The 22,097-nt window shown below is 41.4% G+C and overlaps 2 protein-coding genes across 3 annotated transcripts; both read right to left on the bottom strand.

Annotated features, from left to right (window-relative positions):
• Positions 1–525: 525 nt before the first annotated feature.
• On the bottom strand, positions 526–6,808 carry LOC110489330 (transcriptional regulator ZNF706). 2 transcript variants are annotated; one of them, XR_002468550.3, is made up of 4 exons: positions 5,870–5,975; positions 4,051–4,192; positions 1,684–1,849; positions 526–1,585 (listed from the first exon to the last, which is right to left on the bottom strand). XR_002468550.3 is itself a non-coding variant. In XM_021562058.3 (4 exons), the coding sequence occupies exons 2-3, from the start codon at positions 4,183–4,185 to the stop codon at positions 1,754–1,756; spliced, it is 231 nt and encodes a 76-aa protein (XP_021417733.1). In that variant the 5' UTR covers positions 4,186–4,192; positions 5,870–6,808; the 3' UTR covers positions 526–1,585; positions 1,722–1,753. The 2 variants fall into 2 exon arrangements, 1 of the variants encoding a protein (XP_021417733.1); XM_021562058.3 differs by having other exon boundaries at positions 1,722–1,849; positions 5,870–6,808.
• A 10,361-nt stretch (positions 6,809–17,169) lies between these two features.
• LOC110489298 (N-formyl peptide receptor 1) lies at positions 17,170–21,113 on the bottom strand. Its single transcript, XM_021562007.3, has 2 exons — positions 20,691–21,113; positions 17,170–18,461 (listed from the first exon to the last, which is right to left on the bottom strand). The coding sequence occupies exon 2, from the start codon at positions 18,458–18,460 to the stop codon at positions 17,387–17,389; it is 1,074 nt and encodes a 357-aa protein (XP_021417682.1). The 5' UTR covers position 18,461; positions 20,691–21,113; the 3' UTR covers positions 17,170–17,386.
• Positions 21,114–22,097: the final 984 nt, after the last annotated feature.

Below are 22,097 nucleotides of genomic sequence, written 5' to 3'. Positions count from 1 at the left end.
AAATGCCCCACCTGTCAGGTGGATGGATTATTTTGGCAAAGAAGAAATGCTCACTAACATGGATGTAAACTTATGTAAATTCATGAACATTTGAGAAATAAACTTTTTGTACATATAGAACATTTCTGGGATCTTTTATTTCAGTTCATGAAACCAACACTTTATATGTGGTGTTTACATTTTTGTTCAGTATAATATATTGATATTGAGTGTGAGAATGGCATATGAATAACACCCATTACCTCTTTCATAACGACGGATCTTCGCATTCGACTTATAACCATACTTCACTCTTAAACTATTCACATCTACAGTAATTCAGATAATTACATCACCCTTTGTCATATATTATATGGATCCAATCAAAGCTGTAAAGTACTCTGACATGTGCAACGCTACATTTCTACCCTTTTGATGACTGTTGTCTTGTTGAACCAAGAATTTCTCATTGTCTCTTTTAGATGTACTACACATGGTTCAATTAAAACTCAAAAAATATGGACCATAAGTGCGTGACAAATTACATTTTTTTTTTTACATTTCTTTAATTATACTTTGAACAAGTTAGTAGCAATGGCAAATGTCATTCCTATTTGTTTGCAGATTTTCTATGTACAGAGGATCCAATACACAGGAATGTGTCATTGTCAATATATTTATGGAGGACTCTGTACTGCTATATTTGTAATAAAATAAGTAAAATATATATTGTAGAGGTTGATTTGATGCAGAAGTGAGAGGAATTGCCAGTGAACACAGACCTCCAGAAACTCCAACCCCTCTCCAGCTACATAGCATTCCAGTATATTGGAAATACATTTGAAAATACTTGTAAGTATGCATTTGTCTGGTATCAGTATAGACGGAATGGCGTTTAACTTGCATTTGGAAGCAACACATTTTCTGCTAGATTTACAGGGCATACATATTCTCTCTCACACACAAAACATATTCACTGCTTTCCTTCAGAATGGATCAAATAGGCAGAGGAATGATTTCATATATATTGCTACATTTCTTGGAAATGGTCAAATGCAAAATACAACTGTTACAACGTGGACCAGGTGACTATCCACAGTGATTTTGGCACTATTTCAACCAGGGCCTTTTACAGGCAGAACAAGACTCAGTCTTAGGCAAATAACAAATCCTTTCCACTATGACACCATTCTCAAAGAAAGCAGAAATGATTTGCACAAGAGTGTATGGGAGGAGGTTTAGAAAAGAGTTGGTGGTTAAAGTAAGACAGTGGTACACAACTGAGAAAAAGTTGCAAAAACAGTAACACCCTGATACTTTTAGACGTGTAACAGTCTAGATGTTACTGAATCAGGTATTAATGAAGGAAACAGCATGGGGAAAAGGGATGTAGGTAGAGTGGGCTCATATAATTAAGATGGGCGCTTCAAAAGAGTCTGAAGTTCAGGGATGGTTGGACATATAATATGGGGTGCTGGTGTGCTTCTGCCCCCCTTTTTATGTCATTGTCACAAATATCCCCCACCCATGTCCAGGGGTCTCAGTATTTTGTCTCTTGACACCATTAAGTTCCAGTTGCAGCGCTCTAATCGTGGTCATCGTGTGTCTGTGAATCACAACATGAAAGGCGATGAGTGACAACATATCCACATATTGAGTCATACAAAATACAACTTTAGCATAGGGAAAGAGTTTGCTTCTAACATGTAAACTGGGAGTCTGAATGATGAGAGCATCTTAACCCAGCTGTAGGTCCATTGTGTGTGTTGGTCTTTTAAGCCTCAACATCATCCAGCTCTGGGGGCATTGGGGATTTGGGATGCTTGCTCTCAAAGTGCTGCTTGAACGTCTTCGGGTCCGGCATCTGCGTCTGTAAGGGTCAGGTAAGGGACGGAGGATATCAACAATTGTTGGCTGAGACTGAATTTTCAGGTGATAAACGATAAAGCAATAAAATGCATCAAAGTCCTACACATCACACAGGCCAGTACAATGGACTAGACACAAAGAGAAACCTAAAAGGTAGGGATGTCAAACGTTCAGGCTGCTGTACAGACGATGGAGGCTCTAGTCTAGAGCACCTGGTTAAAATGTGGTTGAGAGCATTATTTTACTCTCTAAATGGTTAAATGAGTGAGAAAGAGATGTCATTGTTGCAATAGTTTGCGAGTGGGCAACAAACTACATTACCAAAAGTATGTGGACAGCTGCTCGTCGAACATCTCATTCCAGAATTATGGGCATATGGCGTTGGCTCCCCCTTTGCTGCTATAATAGCCTCCACTCTTTTGGGAAGGCTTGCTGCGGGGACTCCCGTTCTGTGAGCTTGTGTGGCCTACCACTTAAAGGCTGAGCCGTTGTTGCTCCTAGACGTTTCCAATTCACAATAACAGCACTTATAGTTGACCGGGGCAGCTATAGCAGGACAGAAATTTGACTAACTGACTTGTTGAAAAGGTGGTGCCATGTTGAAATTCACTGAGCTCTTCAGTAAGGCCAATGTCTGTCTATGGAGATTACATGGCTCTGTGCTCGATTTTATACACCTGTCAGCAACGGGTGTGGCTGAAATAGCCAAATCCACTAATTTGGCGGGGTGTCCACATACTTTTGTATATATAGTGTATACTATCATCTTAAATAGACATGTTGAAATATTTTGCCATAGTAAATTGTATATTCTGCGAATTTCCCTAATGTGGACAGTTTGTGTTAATAACCTACACAAACCTTCATTTTCACCCCAGAAAATGTTGTGGAATTACACATCCATTTTACCTCAGATTGGTGATATTAGTATAAAAGTGTATCGTTTTCAAGATGACATAGATTGACTGCTTAAAACAGATCAATATCTGTGGTTTTGTACCAATGATTTTGTCACACGTACTGGGTTATGCAGGACTTAGAAATGCCACATAAATTAATGAAATGGCAAAGAAAATGAAACGCGCTCTCTCTATAAAAGTCTATGGCCACACACCAATACATGGATTTGACAGTCAAACTGTCACTTAAATAGTGTCACTGTTGATATCCTATGTCGCGTCGTGATTTCGTTTAAGTTAAAGATAGCTAACAAAAAAGTGGTCTGTTTCCTACCGAAATCAACACCTGACATTTCAAGATAAAAATGGAATTCCTCTACAAGTTCATCTAACCAACCGTGTATAGGTTATTCCAAGTGTGAATAGTGTTACTTCAAACAGTGCTACACCACCATTTAACCCCCATTCTATTGATTTCAGCGTGACATTGATGGAAGTGATGAACAAAAAAAGAGTTGCATTACACTTACCGTGTTGGCGACCCACTTGAATCAAAATGCAACACTTCTAAATGTAGGCCTAGCTAGCTGTCTACTACACATTGTCCTCTAACCAGTGATGTACACATTATTCCCAGATTCCGTTTGGTTTTTGAGCTGTGTTAGTTTTAACAGGACGTGTAACCTCATCTCCCCCTCTCGCACAATTGATTTCAATGTGATATTGTTATGAGCGATTTACAAAAAAGTGTTGCATTTGTCTTGGTCAACCCCCAAATCAAAATGAATCACAAATCTATCTGACGGTCTTCTGCAAGTTGTTCTCTAACCAGTGATGTAAGAAACCTCCAGTTTCATGTTCTTTTTTATTTATTGTGGGTTTCAAGAGCGCCTACAATCTGATTTCCCCCCTAATTGATATCAGTTATTTGTCACTTGTCAAAACAACAGGGTTTTTGGTGTGTGTGCCATTAATACAAAAGTACTATGATTATTATTGTTGCACATGTGCAAATAGTACATTTTATGTTTAGGTCTTCAATATAAACAAACAGTTTCTGCATATTGGTTATTGATTTGGACACATTGTCAACAGAAAGCAGCACCACCATCATTTTCAACTTAAGGTTCATGACTATTTTATTGAACTCTCAACATCAATTTCTAATGGTTATGTACTTAATCAGGTAAAAACTGCTGAATGATTACAAAAACATGCTGAAGTTTATTTTGATGATATACCAGGAATCACCAAAATGAGTTTGGCCTGCCTTCTAAAGGCACATACAGTACCAACCACTAACCCGACAGACGGGACAGGTGTGGACCAGTGCTGCCTTGGCTGCAGTCTTCTGGTCTGCTGCCGCTCCCTTCTTCTTAGCAGCTGCAGCCTTGGCGTTCTTTTGCTGGGATTGAATCTTCTGTTGACCGCGAGCCATGGCCTACCTGAGAGAAACAGACATAGAAAAATGCTACCCATTTGCATTTATCTGTTGATACTAGTATCTCAGTCTTCGTCAGAGGTCTAGCCATCTATTTAGAGAACGTACAAGTGAATTTAGCTACACAAGAGACTAGCCAGCTGACAACTAAACAAGAGATTCTGTAATATTATATAGCTAGCTAGTATTTGGTAAACAATCGTTTATGTAACAGCCTAGCTATAAGATGTATAGCTCTCCTGACCTATTCTGTCTCAGCCTCCAGTATTTATGCTGCAATAGTTTGTGTCGGAGGGCTAGGGTCAGTCTGTTATATCTGGAGTATTTCTCCTATCTTATCCGGTGTCCTGTGTGAATTTAAGTATGCTTCTCTCTCTCGGAGGACCTGAGCCCTGGGACCATGCCTCAGGACTACCTGGCCTGATGACTCCTTACTGTCCCCAGTCCACCTGCTGCTCCAGTTTCAACTGTTCTGCCTGCGGCTATGGAGCCCTGACCTGTTCACCGGATGTGCTACCTTGTCCCAGACCTGCTGTTTTCAACTCTCTAGAGACAGCAGGAGCGGTAGAGATACTCTGAATGATCGGCTATGAAAAGCCAACTGACATTTACTCCTGAGGTGCTGATCTGTTGCACCCTCGACAACCACTGTGATTATTATTATTTGACCCTGCTGGTCATCTATGAACATTTTAACATCTTGGCCATGTTCTGTAATAATCTCCACCCGGCACAGCCAGAAGAGGACTGGCCACCCCTCATACCCTGGTTCCGCTCTAGGTTCCTTCCTAGGTTCTGGCCTTTCTAGGGAGTTTTTCCTAGCCACCGTGCTTCTACATCTGCATTGCTTGCTGTTTGTGGTTTTAGGCTGGGTTTCTGTACAGCACTTTGTGACATCAGCTGATGTAAGAAGGGCTTTATAAATACATTTGATTGATTGATATAAGATGTAGGCATGCTATACTATTTAATGGCTAAAATGTTGTTAAAGTGGACATCGTTTTAACAACTTTGCACATATGAAACAGACAATCATAATCAATAAAAAACAAAATTCCCAGTTTATGCTACCAAACCAACTTTAAGAGGTTTTAAACTAGGTTTATTATCGTCTGCTCTGGTAAGAATGTGATGAGCATAAAACAAGAACCACAACAGGCCATTCCAGTGCAGTGTCTAACTGGGGTGTATTCAATAGGAAGAACTGACCTGTGTCCAATAGAAACTCGTTTTCGTTGCGAAACGTTTTGTAACCGTTTGCTACGGTGTGCACTAATGACTATACCCCGTCTTGATACTTCGCTCTTCTAGCTAGACAACTTTAGTTAGTTGGCAAAGAGAGCTAGCTAGCTAGCAATCAAAGCCAATATATATCTAGTAAGCTAGCCAATTAATTGGTAACAGTTGGCGTGGTTTAATGATAATTGCTAAGACCAACACGTCTGCGGCGCGAACTGAAACAAAATACAAAATGGTTAGCCAGTTCTAACAACGATGGCTAACGTTAAGTTATCAGTTAGCTAGCTAGCTAGCTAGCTAGCTGCTTAGCTGACATTGCAGAACTGAATAGTTAAACCAAAACGAACATTACCCAAGTGTTTATTTGGCTATTAGTTGTACAAACCGATATTTGTGCTCTTCAATCTAATCAACCAAATGTTAATTTAGGGAAAAAAAATACCTTCGCGTTGCTTCGCCCTTCTCCTTCTTCTTCTTCTTCTTCTTCGGTGAGGTTTATCGCTGGTTGGCATCCAACGTTATGGTGCATTACCGCCACCTACCGTACTGGGGTGCGGACCAGAGACGGAGAAACTAAATCCTACCTGCCACCCCCGTTGCTCTTAAAAAATATAACAAACTATTTGAGACTATATCTAATGACGTTCTTGTCAATAACCTCTTTAAACTCATTTCCTGTATCCCCTTCTCCCTCATACTAGATCTCAGCCTCTCTCTTTCCCTCTGATAAAGCCCACACTGTATCAATACATGCTCCACGGTCTCTGTTTCCTGGCAATAATCACACTTTCCGAATACATTTAATGTATTATTCAACCCGCCGTGTCACACTCTTAATCCTGTAAAAATAGCCTCCTTTCTTCTGTCCTTTCCTGCCAATCTCCCCTCCCAGAATTTCCTCTGCACTTGAAAGAAATGCCTTCCCTTAGTATCTCTATTCCACTGCTTTTGTCATCTCTGCACCATCACTGTCCAAATCAGTCTTTTTGCCTCTGCCTTGCGCATTAAAACTACAACATCAACATCTCCACTACTAATTGCTTGTTTAGCCAGTACATCAACTGCCTTGTTCCCCTTCACCTCCACATAGGCTGGGACACAAGTAAATCTTATCTGTATACCCATTTGTTTACTCCTGCCATGGGTTTGTAGTACCTCATAAAGCATGTCTTCTCTGCTACGTGAGCTAAAGGACTGGATACCCATCAACACCGCACATGAATCAGAGCAAATAACTAATATGTCTGGCTTGACTTTCTCCACCAACTGCAAGCCAACAGTATTGCCATCAGCTCCGCCGTATACACATCCATATGATCTGTAATGCGTTTCTGTAGTCTCTCCAACACTTCTAGATCCACTACTGGAGGTGGGAGTAGCCATGGTGGATTCACAGGGATAGCTACCTTTGGACTAAACTCCGTTCCATACAGTCCCATCTCCTTAGCCTGGGTATTACCCAACCACCCAAATCTTGTGTTCTGTCTTCACTCATGTTCCCAGCATGCCTGAAAAATCCCTTTCGCAGGATGAGACACCACATTTCCCTGTAGGTTAACCCATTAATTAATTGCCAGCTGCTGTCTCCGTATCTGCAATGGCCTATCCCCCATCTCTACCTGTAGTGCATCCACTAGGGAGTTCCGAAACGGCCCACTACATATTATTGCCCCTGTATGACATCTAGCCTTTCCAATGAGGCCCGGGCTGCCGAACCATTCACTATGCTGCCATAGTCTATTACAAATTGGATAAATGCAAGATACATGGTCCTCAATGAGGAACGCCCAGCCCCCCACTCCTTCCCGGTCAGACAGCACATCACAGTTAGCACCTTCTTACTCTTTCCCACCCCTCTCTCAATGTGTTCTGCTCAGGTCAGTCTAGTGTCAAAGTATACCTCAAGGAACCTGAAGGCCCCCACCCTCTCCAAGTTTCTCCCATATAACCTCAAGCATACCTCATCTCTCACCTTCCTCCTAGTAAAGAACACTGTCTGAGTTTTCTCTACAGAGAACCTGAATCCCCACATGAATGCCCACCGCTCTACCTCATCAATTGCTTCCTGTACCTTCCTGACTATGTACGGCACATTTCTTCCCCTCTGCCACAAGGCCCCATCATCTGCAAATAACGACCTCCCAATATCCGGCCGTACCCGAGAGTAAACATAATTGACCGTGTCATGACTGTCCGGTGAGGATCACAATGGATTAGATCAGCTTGGCAATGGTTGACAATAACCAGACCTCCTCTCACCGGCAGAGAGGAGGAGGAAACTGGTATGGGGGTTTTGACACCTCCACACCCTATCGTAAATTAAGGTAGAAGAAGACTCTCTCTTGTCCCCTCCAGCTTTGGCGAAAGGGATGTACTTTGTTAACAGACTGTTTCCTGCCGAAACTCTAACACGTTCAAAAAAGTGAATACTGGAACAATATTTCTAACACAAGAATGTTGGGAATGGTCGTTGGGGAGATATGGAAAACACATGTCATATTGTTTTTAATTTTGTGATGTCATTAAAAACTGTATGGACTAAATACTGTAACTTGGAAAGTATATCCCCTTTATGTGTCAAGTTTCCACCCAATACATTGTGCATATGATATGAACATATATGACAATATTTTTGTTAAGATAGGAATGTGATTTTAGGAGTCATAAGAGATAACTTCCAATCATATCCTTTGCACATTAAGTAGCCGTGCCCTGAGTGAGGTCAGAAGAGCGTGTCAGCCTGGTGGACCCGTCCTTTTTGACCAGAGTGTTTAAAAGGACTGGCTAATAATGAACATTTCAGACCAAAACATTGCCCGGTTGCAGCTGTGCGTGTAAAGTGGTCTAAATCCTGAACCCTTAATAATCAACACAAGGTGTAGGCGAGGACCTAATCTCTCAGACAATCACTGTTACAGCTGATTAGCTATCCTGAATCAAATATCTCAAACTCTTCAAACTATCCTACTACTCTTTTCAAAACACCATAGTATGATACTCTCATCATCCCACTGGAACCACCATAGGCTGGCTGGCTTGTCTACAAATAAGCAGCTTCTGGAGTGAATGGAACAGAGTGAACTCTGTAGTTCTGTTCAGGACTACACAACAAACAAAGGCACCCATACATAAATACATTCATGATTTCTTATTCCAAATGGGCGGCGGTTTGTGTGCAAACTATATGATTAATGTAAGAATAGTTCTGAAATGTATCGATGATTTTAAAAAAAATTATCTCGCTCCTTTTCCATGTCGTGGTGTAGAAAGCCACCATATTTTAAAAGACCGCTAAGGACCTTTGTCTCATGTATTAAGTGTGTATGTTATCTTGTGGTTATTTAGTTAGCTAGTAAATAAATAATTCAACCAATTTGTGTAGTACTGAATCATGAGTACAGCTGGGGTTTTTGCAGATCCAAGTAGGTTACAGCTTTTTATTTAACTAAGCAAGTCATTTAAGACCAAATTAATTCCTATTTACAATGACAGCCTTCCAAGGGCAAACGGGTGCTACCATATGGTCCTGGAAATCACAGCTGGATGTGACGCAGCCTGGATTTGAACAAGGTGATGCTTCTTGCGCTGAGATGCAGTGCCTTATACCACTGCCCCACTTGGGAGCTCAACTGTCCAGAATGATGATATGATAAGAGGTTATGATTAATAAGATGACTGTTTATGGATGTAATAGATATACAGTTGAAGTTGGAAGTTTACATACACTTCGGTTGGAGTCATTCAAACTCGTTTTTCATCCTCTCCACAAATTTCTTGATAAGCAAACTATAGTTTTGGCAAGTCGGTTATTAAGACATCTACTTTGCGCATGACACAAGTAATTTTTCCAACAATTGTTTGCAGACAGATTATTTCACTTACAATTCACTGTATCACATTTCCAGTGGGTCAGAAGTTTACATACACTAAGTTGACTGTGCCTTTAAACAGCTTGGAAAATGTCATGGCTTTAGAAGATTCTGATTGGCGAATTGACATCCTTTGAGTCAATTGGAGGTGTACCTGTGGATGTATTTCAGGGCCTAACTTCAAACTCAGTGCCTCTTTGCTTGACATCGTGGGAAAATCAAAAGAAATCAGCCAAGACCTCAGAAAAAAAAAATGTAGACCTCCACAAGTCTGGTTCATCCTTGGGAGCAATTTCCAAATGCCTGAAGGTACCACATTCATCTGTAGAAACAGTAGTATGCAAGTATAAACACCATGGGAACACGCAGACTTTATCAGCAGCCTCAACAGCCTTGGTTTCTCAAATGATTGCCTCGCCTGGTTCACTAACTACTTCTCTGATAGAGTTCAGTGTGTCAAAAAGGAGGGCCTGTTGTCCGGACCTCTGGCAGTCTCTATGGGGATGCCACAGGGTTCAATTCTCGGGCCGACTCTCTTCTCTGTATACATCAATGATGTCGCTCTTGCTGCTGGTGATTCTCTGATCTACCTCTATGCAGATGACACCATTCTGTATACTTCTGGCCCTTCTTTGGACACTGTGTTAACTAACCTCCATGCGAGCATCAATGTCATATGTAATACATGTAACTCTCCTTCCGTGGACTCCAACTGTGCTTAAATGCAAGTAAAACTAAATGCATGCTCTTCAACTGATCGCTGCCCGCACCTGCCCGCCTGTCCAGCATCACTCTGGAGGGTTCTGACTTAGAGTATGTGGACAAATACAAATACCTAGGTGTCTGGTTAGACTGTTAGGCTGTCTGGTTAGACTGGTTAGACTTCCAGACTCACATTAAGCATCTCCAATGCAAAATTAAATCTAGAATCGGCTTCCTATTTCGCAAACGAAGCATCCTTCACTCATGCTGCCAAACATACCCTCGTAAAACTGACTACCCTGCCGATCCTTGACTTTGGCGATGTCATTTATAAAATGGCCTCCAACACACTACTCAGCAAATTGGATACAGTCTATAACAGTGCCATCAGTTTTGTCACCAAAGCCCCATTTACTACCCACCACTGCGACCTGTATGCTCTCGTTGGCTGGCCCTCGCTTCATATTCGTCGCCAAACCCACTGACTCCAGGTCATCTATAAGTTTGTGCTAGGTAAAGTCCCACTTTATCTCAGCTCACTGGTCACCATAGTAGCACCCACCCGTAGCACGCGTTCCAGCAGGAATATTTCACTGGTCACTCCCAAAGCTAATTCCTCGTTTGGCTGCCTTTCCCTCTGCTGCCAATGACTGGAAGAAATTTCAAAAATCACTGAAGCTGGAGACTCATATCTCCCTCACTAACTTTATGCACCAGCTGTCAGAGCAGCTCACAGATCACTGCACCTGTACATAGCCCATCTGTAAATAGCCCATCCAACTGCCTCATCCCCATACTGTTATTTTTTATTATTTCTTTATTGTTTTTTTGCTCCTTTGCAACCCAGTATCTCTACTTGCACATTCATCTTCTGCCCATCTATCACTCCAGTGTTTAATTGCTAAATTGTCATTATTTCGCCACTATGGCCTATTTATTGCCTTTACCTCCCTTACCTCATTTGCACACACTGAATATAGACTTTTTCTATTGTGTTATTGACTGAACGTTTGTTTATCCCATGTGTAACTCTGTGTTGTTTGTGTTGCACTGCTTTGCTCCATCTTGGCCAGGTCGCAGTTGTAAATGAGAACTCGTTCTCAACTGGCCTACCTGGTTAAATAAAGGTGAAATATATATATTTTTTAATTTAAGGAATCAATCAAATACTACTCCGGCAACATGTCATACTCTTTTGTTCCAGACAGCATCAGATACATGGGCTTCACATACTGAGACAGAGGGGCGCCCTTGCCCTTGCTCTGATGATTTCTCCGGTGAGATTCAGCCACTTGTGATTTGACAGAAAATGATGACTACATCAATATAATTGTATATTGTATATTTATATTGTATATTTGTATATTTTGTGTTTTTTTATTGTTAAAATATTTGAGGAAGTCTGGCTTCCTTTGGCATCCATGAATACACACCACTGTCTTATGCTTGGAAGAGGATAGTTTAGGTGATGACTTGATGACTCACATTCTTAACCTTAAAGGAAAGAGGAAGCATGAGAGAGCTGTCTGCTGTGTGTGTCTGACCGTGTTTGTGTGAAAGAGAGAGTGCGTGAGAGAGAGTATATAGACCCCAATGTGTGTTTGTTAACCCTAGTTTCATGTCCACACCCCGGCTCAACTCCAACCCTAGCCCTAACCCTAAATACAGTTCGGTACAGTGTAATAATGAGTTATGACAATACTTGTTACACTATAATTACAGGAATAAACACAAAGTAATAGGGCACTGTGTTGTAATGTGTAAACATCCATATCGTGGAAGATTTAAAGGCCCTGTTCGTGGAGTCTGCATTCACGGTAAACGCTGCATATCTTGGCTCAATTCTAAATGACCTTTACATTTAAATGCGGATCGTCAGTCACACTTCCGCGATATGGATTGAATCCAGCCCTAACTTGAACTAAAATGAAATAGACTCAAACTCTGCCTGATGGAAGTTTGACATAAAACAAATGAAGAAAAACATATATTTTGGGCTGATATCCACTTCTGCTTTTGGGGTTTTCTTTCAGCCGGTCTCTTTCACAGTTTCACTACTGCTAAACTAGTGCCCTAACCCCACCTCCACCACTCCACCCCGCATCAACACTGGTACATCACAAGGTCAACGAAAGGATCCCAGAGGCCATGTTTCCGTTCACAATTATTTTCAGTACATTTCAGCTTTCTGTTTACTTCCCCTTGTTGGTTTAAAAAAACGTGATTGCATAATTCCACCTCCGACACCTTCAAAATAACAGCTATGCACGAGTCGGCTAGCTCGAATGGGATTGAATCTAGCCTTCAATCTACAAGTGTCAGGACACAGTTTAGACACGGTGTCTAAGCAATGCTGATTCCTTGGCTAGTGTGAGAATCCTAATCTTGAGAATGTAATCATGATGATCAGTGACAAAAACAAAAATGGTAGCAAAGGAAAAAGCACAACTTGCGTAATTACATGCACAGTATCACCCTTCACCCCACTGCCATCAAACCCATTTTATTATTTCACTTGTTGCTCAATTCAAGACCTTTACCCTTTTGACTCATGACGAATCAAATGATTCAGACAGACAGTAGTATAGGACAACAGTGTTGGTTGAAGAATGTGATATGCGTTAGCAACTGGTCAATTTGCTTCACACACTTGTTGATTTAGACAAGTCTTTTACATTGTGTAATACATTGAAATGATAAAATCACCCCCAAAAAGATATCACAATATTTAACGTATCACCACTTGCACTATTCAAAATAGTCCAAACATTTTTTCTTTGCATTGGCCATTTTAACCTTTGACATATGTTACAAAAGGCAATGATGCCGAGCAATGATGATACAGGGGGAAGAGCGTCATTTTTTTTAAGGGGGTAGATCAGCTTTAATATTGCATACAGATTGTGGCTTCTATCAATGTCATTGTCTGCATCATTTTCAGTCCCCCATTTATATATGTTTTTATATATACAGTACCAGTCAAAAGTTTGGACACACCTACTCATCCAAGGGTTTTCTTGATTTTTTACTATTTTCTACATTGTAGAATAGTAGTGAAGACATCACAACTACGAAATAACACGTATGGAATCATGTAGTAACCAGAAAAGTGTTAAACAGCTTTGCACACTCTAAGCATTCTCTCAACCAGCTTCATGAGGTAGTCACCTGGAATGCATTTAAATTAAAAGGTGTGCCTTCTTAAAAGTTAATTTGTGGAATTTATTTTCTTCTTAATGCATTTGAGCCAATCAGTTGTGTTGTGACTAAGTAGGGGTGGTATACAGAAGATATCCCTATTTGGTAAAAGACCAAGTCCATATTATGGCAAGAACAGCTCATATAATCAAAGAGAAATGACAGTCCATCATTACTTCAAGACATCAAGGTCAGTCAATCTGGAAAATTTCAAGAACTCTGAAAGTTTCTTCAAGTGCAGTCACAAAAACCATCAAGCCCTATGATGAAACTGGCTCTCATGAGGACTGTCACAGGACAGGAAGACCCAGAGTTACCTCTGCTGCAGAGGATAAATTAATTAGAGTTAACTGCACCTCAGATTGCAGTCCAAATAAATGCTTCACAGAGTTCAAGTAACAGACACATCTCAACATCAACTGTTCAGAGGAGACTGTGTGAATTAGGCCTGTTTCTTGCTTGGGCCAAGAAACAAGAACAATGGACATTAGACTGGTGGAAATCTGTACTTTGGACTGATGAGTCCAACTGTGCGATTTTTGGTTCCAGCCACCGTGTCTTTGTGAGACGCAGAGTAGGTGAACGGATGATCTCTGCATGTGTGGTTCCCACCATGAAGAATGGAGGAGGAGGTCTGATGGTGTGGGGGTGTCTATGATTTATTTAGATTTCAAGACACACTTAACCAGCATGGCTACCACAGCATTCTGCAGAAACACGTCATCCCATCTGGTTTGCACTTAGTGGCACTATCATTTGTTTTTCAACAGTACAATGGCCCAAAACACACCTCCAGGCTGTGTAAGGGCTATTTGACCAAGAAGGAGAGTGATGGAGTGCTGTATCAGATGACCCGGCCTCCACAATCACCTGACCTCAACCCAATTGAGATGGTTTGTGTCACGCTGGTATAATCGATCGGGAGACAGATGCAGGAATATGTAATAGTTTTTTATTGTACCAAAATGACAGCGTGCCATGTAAAGGCACGGGGACGAAGACCAAACAAACACGTCTACAACACACAGGGTTGAAACCCAAACAAAAGAGCGAGGAGTACCTCTAATAAATAACAGAAGTGCACAATGATTATCACATGGGACGAGACCCGTAATCATCTGTGCCATCCACAATGGCACAAATGCCAAAACACACAGCACAGGTACTCACACGACCAACACACATTATAACAATAATCGACAGGACACTGGTAAACCAAGGGCACACTTACACAAATACTAATCACTGGGAATAGGGGCCAGGTTGGCGTAATGAAAGTTCCGGAGGGATCTGTGACAGGTTGGGATGAGTTGGACCGCAGTGACGGAAAAGCAACCAAAAAGTGCTCAGCATATATGGGGAACTCCTTCAAGACTGTTGGAAAAGCATTCCTCATGAAGCTGGTTGAGAGAATGCCAAGAGTATGCAAAGCTGTCATCAGGGCAAAAGGTGGCTAATTTGAAGAATCTGAAATCTAAAATACATTTTTATTTGTTTAAAACTTTTTGGGTTGCTACATGATTCCATATGTGTTAGTTTTGATGTCTTCACTATTATTCTACAATGTAGAAAATAGTAAAAAGTAAAGAAAAAAACATTGAATGAGTAGGTGTGTCCAAAGTTTATATTGTGTATATTAAGTGTATATTATTTTAAATATGCATATACAGTACATATTTTTTATATATTTTCCTTCTTTATTATTTTCCCCTAACCCTATCACCCCTCCCATAATTGGAGTAAAGTAACGGACAACAATACTTAGGCTTCTACTTCCAGCTTATACATACTATATACATTTTACAGACATTACATTTTACATTAGTTATCTGTTGTTTTTTGGGGGGGTCCCAGCCTTCAGCTACACTCAACCCCTCCCATCTATCTCTGAAGACCATTCAGTTTTGATTTCTAGCTGCCATATATTTTTCCTCTGTGCTGTGATGTTTCACAAAAGTTCTGAACCTTTCCATTCTCATAGTTTCTACAGATTGTAAATTAAAGATAATAATAGTAATAGTATTTTAATATTATTGATCGATTGACTCTGACTTTTGAAATCACTCAGCAGTGCTATTTGCAGAGTTAGCTCCAAGTAAATCTTGCAGTTTTTTAGCCATTCCTGAACCTGCTACCTAAAACAAGCTATATATGGGCAGTACCTGTCATGACTTCCGCCAAAGTCAGTCCCTCTCCTGGTTCGGGCGGCATTCGGTGGTCGGCGTTGCCGGCCTTCTAGCCATCGCCAATCCACCTTTCATTTTCCATTTGTTTTGTCTTGTCTTCCCACACACCTGGTTCCAATTCCATAATTACATGTTGTGTATTTAACCCTCTGTTTCTCCCAAGTGTATGTGCACGTTATGTCTGGCGTGCGAAGGGGTTTTGTCCCATTGTATTATATTGTTTTTGTTCACGGTGATTTTTTATTATTAAACTGTGCCGTTGTAACACAGTCTTTGCTCTCCTGCGCCTGAGTTCTCTGCCGCCAGTACACACTCCTTACAGTACCAAAACAAATGATCTAATGGTTCTGCCTCTTCTTAGCAAAATCTGTAGAGCTGGGACGGTTGTATCCCCCATATAACATTGTATTGGTTGCTAGAATTTTGCATAATAATATACATTGAAAATATCCTCCCTACTCTTTTGCGACCTGTATGGCGCAGCTGTCCATTTTTTGGTCCTTAAATGAAACTGGTATACTTTATTATTTATCACAATTTTCTTTAACCAATTCTGGTCTTTAATGCAGAGCTAACAGACAAGTTCCTGACCTTCTCCCCTTTCCACTTGCTTCCTCCATTTTTGTGGTACTGATGCAATCAGTTGGTTGCAATTTTGGATTAAGCAAAAATATATATATACATTTTTGTTAACTGCATGTGTGACATAACTCCACCAGTCCTATTTATGATATCATTTGCAAAGATTATACAGTGTTTTGTACATTTGTTCCCGAAATAACGTTTTTTTTTTAATCAATTAGTATATTTGGTTTTAACAATAATATTTGTTCTAATATTTTTTCGGTCTTTTCTGGTGGATTAAACTGAACTGTTCTGTTTGTTCCCATCCATTCATGTCCCTTCTCCTCCATTGTCCTGAGGGAGATTGCTGTTTCTCTGCATCCTGGACCTTCGGGCCTTTCATGAACGACACAGAGGACATGATGTAGCTAGCTACACAGTTTCAGACAAGACAGGAAAACAGTTCTGATTCATATTTAGATTATTTATCAAAAGATAAATAGACTTCAGCTGAACTGTCTCTCTTAGATACTTTTATTTCAGCACAAGAGTTCTGAATAAGCAGAGAGATGGAGTTTCAGAAGAGATGCATTGAATAACTAGTGTGAATTGAATTGTGCGAGTGTGATGTTTGTCACTGCAAATTAATCAACCATCCTGTCTCTTTAAACTGGCAACCACAGAGCTTAAGTCTGAGCCACTGTGTTCACCACAGGATAGGCCAGTCAGACAACTGACAGACCAGTCATACTACTGAGACATGATAGAGACAGTCTAACTGTGAGGAACATTGTGGTGACTAAAAGAGAAACAAGCGACCACCACACTTCCTCAAGTCCAGCTGTCCAGATTACATCCTCTGTTTCTGACTTCCCTCTCCCTTTCTTTCTATTTTCTCTCTAATCTTTCATTTCCCCCTTTCAAATCATCAATGAGAGTGAATGAGGTGTCACCGATATGTAAAATTCACCAATGGCACATAAGGATGCTGTCCTGTGGAAGACAATGATTCTAAATGGAAACACTAAAATGGAAATAATTGTTTTTCCCCCTGTTGAAACCTGAAGTTGACTTTTAGTAGAAATAACATGACTGAAGTCATCTATGACTTCCCCCAAAAGGTTGTGTCATTTCCCCCTTTTATGCTATTTTCTAGGCACAGTTCCACTTTCTTTCTGTGATGTTCATCACATACATCAAAACATTAGCACTTAACACTTTGAAACTGTGAGAATTATTTATTCAGTCATTTACATAAATTCACAGTCTCTATGTATCCCCTGTGGTCTAGCTTCCGCCTCTCCTAGCTAGCTACAACAAAGTCAATGGAATGTGAACGGTTTGAACAACTGATCACACAAGCTATTCAGCTATTCAGTGTTAACTAGCCTGTAAATTAATAAGGACTGAAACCCCTCCTCATACCATATGTGACTTCCCTCAGAAGTTGGCCACATTCACTCGAGACTGACCGGTCACCATTACAGGTCGTGACGCAGGGCCAGAACTATCATCCACTGTGCGCTCGTTGGACTGCGTGGACCGACCATCCCTGTCATCGGCTAGTGCTCTCTGGTACACCCCCGCTAAGCTCTGCCTGAACCTTGAACCCCTCATGTCCAACCCCATACAGAAGTACAGCAGCGGGTTCACACAACTGTTGAAGTAAGCAAAGCCTTTGGCCACTGTCAGCCCCACCTTCACCATGGTATTCTTGCTGTACATCATTTTGGCCAGTAGAAGGCAGTGGTAGGGTGCCCAGCAAAGGAAGAAGGCACAGACCAGCGATGCCAGGATACGAAGGGGACGCGACTTGCCCAACAGGCGGGTGCGTCGGATGCCCAGCCCTGCCAGGACGTAGCAGCAGAGGATGATGAGAAAAGGAAGCAGGAAACCACATAGGAAGCGGATGGAGTAGAGCGCTAGCTTAGCGCTGTTGTCGCCTTCCATTGGCTCCTTGACCTCCAGTGAGCACTTGCTCAGGTTGTTCTTGCCCAGGTAGACCTGGCGGTAGGCAAAGTAGGGGGCGCTCAAAATGGCCGCCACCGCCCACACGCCGGTGCTCATCAGGCGGGCGGCGCAGAGTGTCCGGCGGCGTTTGGTGAAGACGGGGTGCCAGACGCACAGTGCCCGGTCCATGCTGATGATGGCGAGCAGGAACACGCTGCAGAACATGTTGGTGTACTTGAAGAAGCCATTGAACTTACACAGGAAGATGCCGAACGGCCAGTAGTCAAAGAAGAGCTTCTTGGTCAGCGAGAGCACACGGCTCAGGCAGAAGATGAGGTCGGCCACGGCCAGGTTGACCAGCCACACGTTGGTGACGGTGGGCTTGAGCTTGAAGCCCGCCACCCAGATGACCACAGAGTTGCCCGTGGTGCCCAGGACAATGGTCAGCGTGTAGAGGACAATGATGAAGTTGTCCATGATGGCGTCAAGGTCCACCACAGTGGCTTTGTCATCTCGGCCGGCTGAGGCAAGGAGGACGAATGGAAGCGTGGCGTTGGATGTCATGCTGTTAAAAAGGGCGAGAAGGGTGTGAATATACAGAATGATTTCCTTATACATTACCACTTAATGGCCTTCCTCTAGATGAGTCATAAAGAGTAACACTTTTTCCTCTAATGATTTTGAACTTTGTCCAGCCAGTAGCCAGCCAGTTGTTATTATCAGGAAGAGGACTCATAGTCACAAATGGACAGAACTCTATAAATTCTTGACTTTAAGATTAAAATATCTTTAGCTTTTTAGGAAGTATTCTGAATCTTCAGATGGGACCTTGTGTGCCGGGCATGATGTGATCTGTGAATGACAGTCTGAGTCATTCTGTGTCTGTGTCTGGGAATGTGTGTGTGTGTTTGTGTGAGTATGTGGCGGAGGTCTGGTACTATGAACTACCCACAGTTGTACTTTTTTGTTGTTGTTGCTTTTTCCAACGTGCACACCAGTGGAGGCTACTGAGGGGAGGACGGCTCATAATAATGGCCGGAACGGAGTTAATGGAATGGTATAAAACATGTGTTTGATGTATTTGATACCATTCCACTAATTCCGCTCCAGCCATTACCACGAGCCAGTCCTCCCCAACTAAGGTGCCACCAGCCTCCTATGGTGCACACCCACATACTATGCTATTCATCGGATACTGACATACCGCTGCCTTCCACCTAAAACATATCAGTCCAACAAGGAACTTGTAAGAACATGATTTGCCGTCCTGTTCCTCTTTGCATACAGTATCTCCATTTCCTTTCCAGAGGCATACATAGACAGGAAGCATATAATGGTTTTGTCTTATGACTGATGTGACCAGTCTCTTGCCCAGGTGCCCTCTCATTAAGAGTCAGACCAGAGATACCTGGGTCATAGCAGCGGGAAGTAGGGTGCTGGGGGTGTTGCAGCACACTCTGGTGGTGAGATGTTAATCCGCAGTCAGCACCCCCGAGTCAAAACATCTTGCGGCTATGGCTTGGGGTAGAATATTAAGGCAAGGTATCCTGTGCCATATACCCATTCCCATCAGTGAACCAACAGTAAAACAAACATATTCCTGTGGTCTAGCAACCAATAAGCTTCCAGTCCATATAAGTGATGGGGTTTACTTAGGAGCAACATTATTAGGAACTCGTTATTGTGAACTGAGCCAAGGACTCACTCCACCTCTTGGATGGTTTTTGTGGTTGTGCTTTTTTTTATAAGCAGAGGCTTCTTTGATATGACGCCAATGCGATTTGCATTCCCCAAAATACTTTCATTGCCATGAAGCTGACTCCCGGCACAAGTTCAAAGTCAATATTAGACTACATTCATTGGTTGTTCTTTATCAGTTTGAGGATGTAATCCATCCATGGAAATACACCTTACAAAGTAAAATCCAGATTATTTATCCAAAGCACTATCGTTGACAGATAGTGAGATACTATTTCTGTTTGAATTTCTTTATTGTCAAGATAAAGAACTATGTCTCATTGTTAGATTGACTGACATACTGCATGTACTGGTGACTTCACTGATCAATGGGACTAGCACAGTGGACTGATTGCTATGGACTACAGTGTATAAGTTATGAGTATTTAGTCATTTTATTACGCCTCCTTTTTTATGGCACTGTTTGTGTTACTACTACAATATTTCTGCTTGCCTACATGATTAAATGCTGTTTGCCCCTGTTCGTAAACACCGAAGAGACTTTGTTTTCAATGGAGTTTCAATAAATGCTGCCAAACAAACCTGCCATAATCCAGCCTAGACTTTACTCAATTACAGGGTGTCATTTGCTTGGTCCCCTCCCCTTCCACCTCAATGTCATATTTGAATCTACAGTAGTAATGTATATCAGTGGCTAATCATTATTCATCTAGTTGGCAACTCAACTTGAGCTGACATGTGGTAATGGAAAGCAATGGACACAGACAAAGGGTAACATCTTATTCATGTAGTCCCTGACAGATGATCTGTATATGTTCAGCTAACTATACACAGAATCTCATCATTTGTCCAGAATGGGCTATAGCATGCTGCTACTGTACGTGTACAGCTTGAGTATAGTACAGCTACATTGCTGCATGTCAAAAGAGTTTACCTTGTCCCTAACTAAATCAAACCAGTCGTCTGTTGATAGAACGTCGACAGAATGTTCTCTCCTGCCCTTGAAACTGTCCAAATGAGGTGATTTAACAAACGAAATGAGAAGTAAAGCCAAAAAATGCTGTGTACGGTTGTTACTCATACTGATAATGCTTACCTATGAGTTGAGATGCTCCAGTAGTAGCTGACCAGTACTTCAGCTTCAATGGTTGAACGGAGTGTGGAGGTGCATAGTTCTATGCTGTGTGTCTGTGCAGATAGTTGTGTCTCTGTGTCAATACAATCCTCACTGTCGTCTTTGTCCTCTCTGTGTGCATCAGTGCGTCTGTGCGAGCGAGTCTAAAGGATGTGGGCTCAAAACCCACTTGGGTGGCCACAGAAAAGACATGAGTTGAGTTCTATGAACTTCCTCTCTCTCTCTCTCTCTCTCTCTCTCTCAGTCTCTCTCTATCTATCTATCTTTCTCTTTCCCTCTAGAAGAGGCAGGAGTTGGAAGGGGGTGGGGACTACTGGCCATGCCTTACTCGGTCATTAGATGCTCTTCCCTCTTCAACTGGAGTCCACTTCCTGCCCGTATTCTCTATGGTCAGCCAAAAGAAACACACAGAATGAGGTGAATGCCCCCCAAAATCTACAGTAATGTTCTCGCATATATACAGTGCCTTCAGAAAGTATTGATACCCCTTGACGCTCTGTTGTGTTACAGCCTGAATTCAAAATGGATTACATTTATTTTTTTGCGGTCATCCATCTACATACAATAACCTATAATGAGAACGTGAAAACATGTTTTTAGAAATGATTGCAAATTTATTGACAATGAAATATCTAATTTGCATAAGTATTCACATCCCTGAGTCAATATATGTTAGAATCATCTTTTGCAGCGGTTACAGCTGTGAGTCTTAGGTAAGTCTCTAAGAGCGTTGCACACCTGGATTTAATAGTCGTGGCCAAAAGTTTTGAGAATGACACAAATATTAATTTACACAAAGTTTGCTGCTTCAGAAAAATATATGGCAAATAGAAATCCAAAATGCATGATGTTGAGGGATAGATGGGAGAGTTTGAATGGAGCTGAAGGGTGGGACTAATGGCAAGATAAAACATGTAGAACACACGGGGTCTGTAAAATGTATCTATGTTCAGAACATTTGTGAAATAGCACAGTTACAAATAGAAATCAAACTGGATGGACATCAGAAATAGAGGAAGGACTAAAAACAAACAAAAAATAACTATTGTAAAATAGACTGTGAATGTAAAATGTGTATTAAGATGTATAAATTGAAGGTAAAAGCTGAAGTGTTTATTTAGTTTACTCCAATTGGGGGATCAATTGGGGGATCGGGTTTGCGGGGAATAATAATAAAGGTATATTCTTTAAAAAAGTATGTATGTCTATATAGGTATGTGTATGTATATATGTGTATATGTATGCATGTGTGTATGGATATATTTACCCCAAAAATATATGGGGGATTGGAAATGATGCAGATGGATGGAACCAATATTCTTTCCGCAATATTTAGCTGATCCACCCCTTTTAAAAAATATATACATG

Source organism: Oncorhynchus mykiss, chromosome 30, assembly GCF_057628025.1.
Source record: "Oncorhynchus mykiss isolate SJ-2025 chromosome 30, ASM5762802v1, whole genome shotgun sequence".
NCBI lineage: Eukaryota > Metazoa > Chordata > Actinopteri > Salmoniformes > Salmonidae > Oncorhynchus > Oncorhynchus mykiss.
The sequence above is the reverse complement of the archived record's forward strand: the minus strand, read 5'-3'. Positions and strand labels throughout refer to the sequence as shown.

Bases quoted from the DNA above. Each gene is read 5' to 3' on its own strand.
- LOC110489330 (XM_021562058.3), bottom strand. From the start codon at position 4,185: ATGGCTCGCGGTCAACAGAAGATTCAATCCCAGCAAAAGAACGCCAAG. The intron at 1,850-4,050 runs GTTAGTGGTTGG...TGACCCTTACAG, and splicing joins ACACCTGTCCCGTCTGTCGG to ACGCAGATGCCGGACCCGAA.
- LOC110489298 (XM_021562007.3), bottom strand. From the start codon at position 18,460: ATGACATCCAACGCCACGCTTCCATTCGTCCTCCTTGCCTCAGCCGGC.